At 36.0% G+C, this 3,507-nt stretch overlaps 1 protein-coding gene across 1 annotated transcript in view; it reads left to right on the forward strand.

The window, feature by feature from the left end:
- zgc:154046 (Carnitine O-acetyltransferase-like) overlaps window positions 1-2,220 on the forward strand; it is a 66,591-nt gene extending 64,371 nt beyond the window's left edge. The window contains exon 14 of the mRNA XM_056463175.1: window positions 1,424-2,220. Coding sequence (XP_056319150.1) covers window positions 1,424-1,636 — 213 coding nt within the window. The 3' untranslated portion in view covers window positions 1,637-2,220. The remainder of the gene's footprint in view (window positions 1-1,423) is intronic.
- The last annotated feature ends 1,287 nt before the right edge of the window (window positions 2,221-3,507 follow it).

A 3,507-nucleotide genomic window follows, 5' to 3' on the forward strand; every position in this document is an offset into this window, starting at 1 on the left:
GGCATAGGCCTAAATACGCATTACGGCCAGACATTTATAGTTTATACAAAAAAAGAGCGCATACCTCATTACCTCACTCTGATCATTATAAGGTTCATATTGCATATTTTATTAATGTATTTTATTTTATTAATGTATTTTATTAATGGATTGTTTATAAGGACTAACCTATTAAATACTGTGATTCTCCGAATGGAAATTGCTTGAGTGGTTTGATATTATATCATATTACTCAAAACTTTATCCATCATGTTTATGATCTGCCCCTCATCCTTCAATATTAGAGATCGAATTATCAGATGATTTGTTATAAGAGAAATGTTAACAGAAGGATTTTACTTATGGAGCTGCATCTAAAAACAATCGACAATCAATAATTCATTTAGTATAAATACAAGTTTTAGTAACAATAACTTAAACCGAAACATACCTTTGTACATAAAAGAGCAGGTTCTCAGTAACCTTTAAGACAAGCTCGTCGCATCAGACATGACTCTCGCTTATGATGTCTGCTTTGCAGTCATTTCACGTTGTATTTCACCGTCGCATTTGTACACATGCTTTAAATAAATGCTTTTTGTCTCACAAATTCATATAAAAAAAGAGAATGATAAAATAACGTTGTTAACCGTTTAAATGTTAACGTTTCTGTTCAGAACCATTAAAGTTGATCTTTTTTTCATTTCTGTTCCTGAATAATATCATTCATTTCTGTTTTTCGTTTCTGTTCCTTGAAGCAGTTCGGAGCCATGCTTTCTACTAACGTTTTGACTGCTGTAACTTTCAGATTTAGTTGTGCAGCAATCATTGCTTTTCCATTTTTCACAAAATTATCTTTTTAAGAGCTTTGATTGTTTTTGTAATATAGTGTTCTAATAGCATGGTAAAGCCCCAAATTCCTTCAAATCTGAAAAAGATGATTGCATTATTTTAAAAAAAACTGCCCATAAATTGTTATATATATTGTCATTCAATGTTTTTATGTTTGGGTGTACTGGCTCTTTATGAGTTTGAAATATGGTTAACATTTTATTTGAAGGGTGTTTATGAGACTGTCATGAATTTTTTATAATCACACATGAAACATCATAAATACAGAAGAGATTTTATACATACTTATGACAACTGTGATGAAAAGTTATGACAGTGTTAAAGCCCTACATGTTACTGTCAAGTTGTAATGACAAAGATATCTCAATGTCATCTTTTCATTTAGATTGACAAAATTAAGTTAAATGACACTTAATGGCAGTTGCCGTAAGTATGCTAAAAATCTCCTTCATATTTATGACGTGTCTTGTCATGATTATAATGGTGTCATGACAGTCTTATAAACACCCCCTTCAAGTAAAGTGTTATCAAATTATCTAATTGATGTTTTTAGATATAAATTTTTCATAATTCCAATGACTGTTCTTTATAGGTTGGATCAAAGACGGACTGCGTTATGTGTTTTGGACCCTTGGTTCCTGATGGTTATGGTGTCTGTTACAATCCTATGGATGATCATATCAACTTTGCTGTGACTGCTTTCAATAGCTGTGAAGAAACCAATGCCACTAAATTGTCCAAGTTTCTAACGGATGCACTTCTGGACATGAAGAATCTTCTAGACCAGGTGACTGAGGACCAGTGAGTGATGACACAGCTGTAATGGCAAAAGAAACTTTCGCACAACCCTTTCAGAAGGAAGGCTTTTCAATGTAATTGAACTGACATCCACAGTATTGATGGCTTATATTTCTGTTTCATATCTGCAACTGTGGGTGTGTTATTTTGTTATTTCTGTATGCGGCTTAGAAAACCATTCTGAAATTGTGTTCACATTGGACACAAGCAGTGTGATAAGACTGCAGACAATGAAACCTATTAACAGAGATTCCATCAGGACTGGTTGGAGGGCAACACAATTGAAAAATAAGCATAAACTGATGCCTTATGCTGTTTATGATATTAAGACTAAGGAAAATTTGCAAGAGGTTGTTTGTCGTGTTCAGTGCTGATAGCTTGTAACTTTCAATTGACCAGCATATTAGATTGCTTACCTTGAAAATGAAACAATTGACTATCTGGTGTTTAAATTTTTTTGCTCTGTTTAAAGTCTGTGTAAAATCTAAATTAGGAATGTTTATTTTGCCAGCACATATTGTTTTTCTTTAGGTGAACAATTAATGAATGCAGGTTAATCCAATAAAAAAACTCTTTGTTGGTAATCTTCAATTAATGTCTGACCATTTGCTTTTCCATTTGAAGTGCCGGTCCTTCTCTGCTGTCATCAGTTTGGTGGCTTCAGCCACAATATTCTGAACCACACCCTTTTTAACGTTAGTTTGCTCCAAGGGAATGTTAAGCGTAAGAAACTTCCGCTTCCTACACAGTATTCCATTTCAGTTGGAAGTACATGAACATACTGAAAATCTCAGTGACTTCAAGTTCACTTGGACTTCCAGTCTGACACTGAAATAGCCAGAGTGACACTGAATTAATGGTGTGAGTTTGTGGCAATCTGTTGTCCTACTTTTGGATATCAGAAAAACAGTTTGAAAACAGTTGTTTTATTTTTGCAGTATAATTTGGACATGTGGCATCACAGTAGTGCAGTGGGTAAGACAATCGCCTCACAGCAAGAATGCCCGGCTGGGTCAGTTGGCATTTCTGTGTGGAGTTTGCATGTTCTCCCCGTGTTCGCGTGGGTTTCCTCTGGGTGCTCCGATTTCCCCCACAGTCGAAAGACATGCATTATAGGTGAATTGATTAAGCTAAATTAGCCGTAGCCTATGTGTGTTAATGCAAGAGTGTATAGGTGTTTTCCAGTGTTGGCTTGCAGATGGAAGGGTTGCATTAAAGATGAAACTTTAAGAGGTTGCATGGAAAGTTCGTGGTGACCCAATTGCGTGGCGGTGCGGTGTCCGAGCAGGGCGAAAGGAGGCAGAGAGCAGCAGCAAGCGCGAGCAAACTAATGCAAAAAGTTTTACTGCTGCAGTGGGTTTTTAAGTAATCTGGTTTGGTCCATCCCCATGGCACTGTTTTCCAATGAGCAGTTGCCATGGAGGGCAGGGCCACGCCTCATACCATCATACTCAGGATCATTTATTAATTGCTATTTAAGTTCACGTGGTGAAATCTCTTGTAAGTTTGTAACTATCTTACATCATTTGTTACAAGACGAATACTGTTTGGACTACTAGTTTTTCATTTACACCAATGTATTGCAAATGTTGCTAGCTTTCGTTGAGTACCAGACATCATACATTTCAGACACAATGGTTGCAATAGTGGTTTCCAATGTGGAAAACTATGGCATATTATTCAATGATACATCTGCCTTAATTGTAACACTTTAAGTGAAGTTTAATTCATATGCATTCTTTTCAGAGATTCTGTCTCTACAAAAGTGTGTGTCCAACAGGATGTCCCACATGAGCACATGACCTGGGAATCATGGAAAAGAGTCTTATGAGTGAGTTAGTTAAGATTCCTGTCGAAAATCCTATAAAGTTCCATTGT

Source organism: Danio aesculapii, chromosome 8, assembly GCF_903798145.1.
Source record: "Danio aesculapii chromosome 8, fDanAes4.1, whole genome shotgun sequence".
In the NCBI taxonomy this organism is placed as follows: domain Eukaryota; kingdom Metazoa; phylum Chordata; class Actinopteri; order Cypriniformes; family Danionidae; genus Danio; species Danio aesculapii.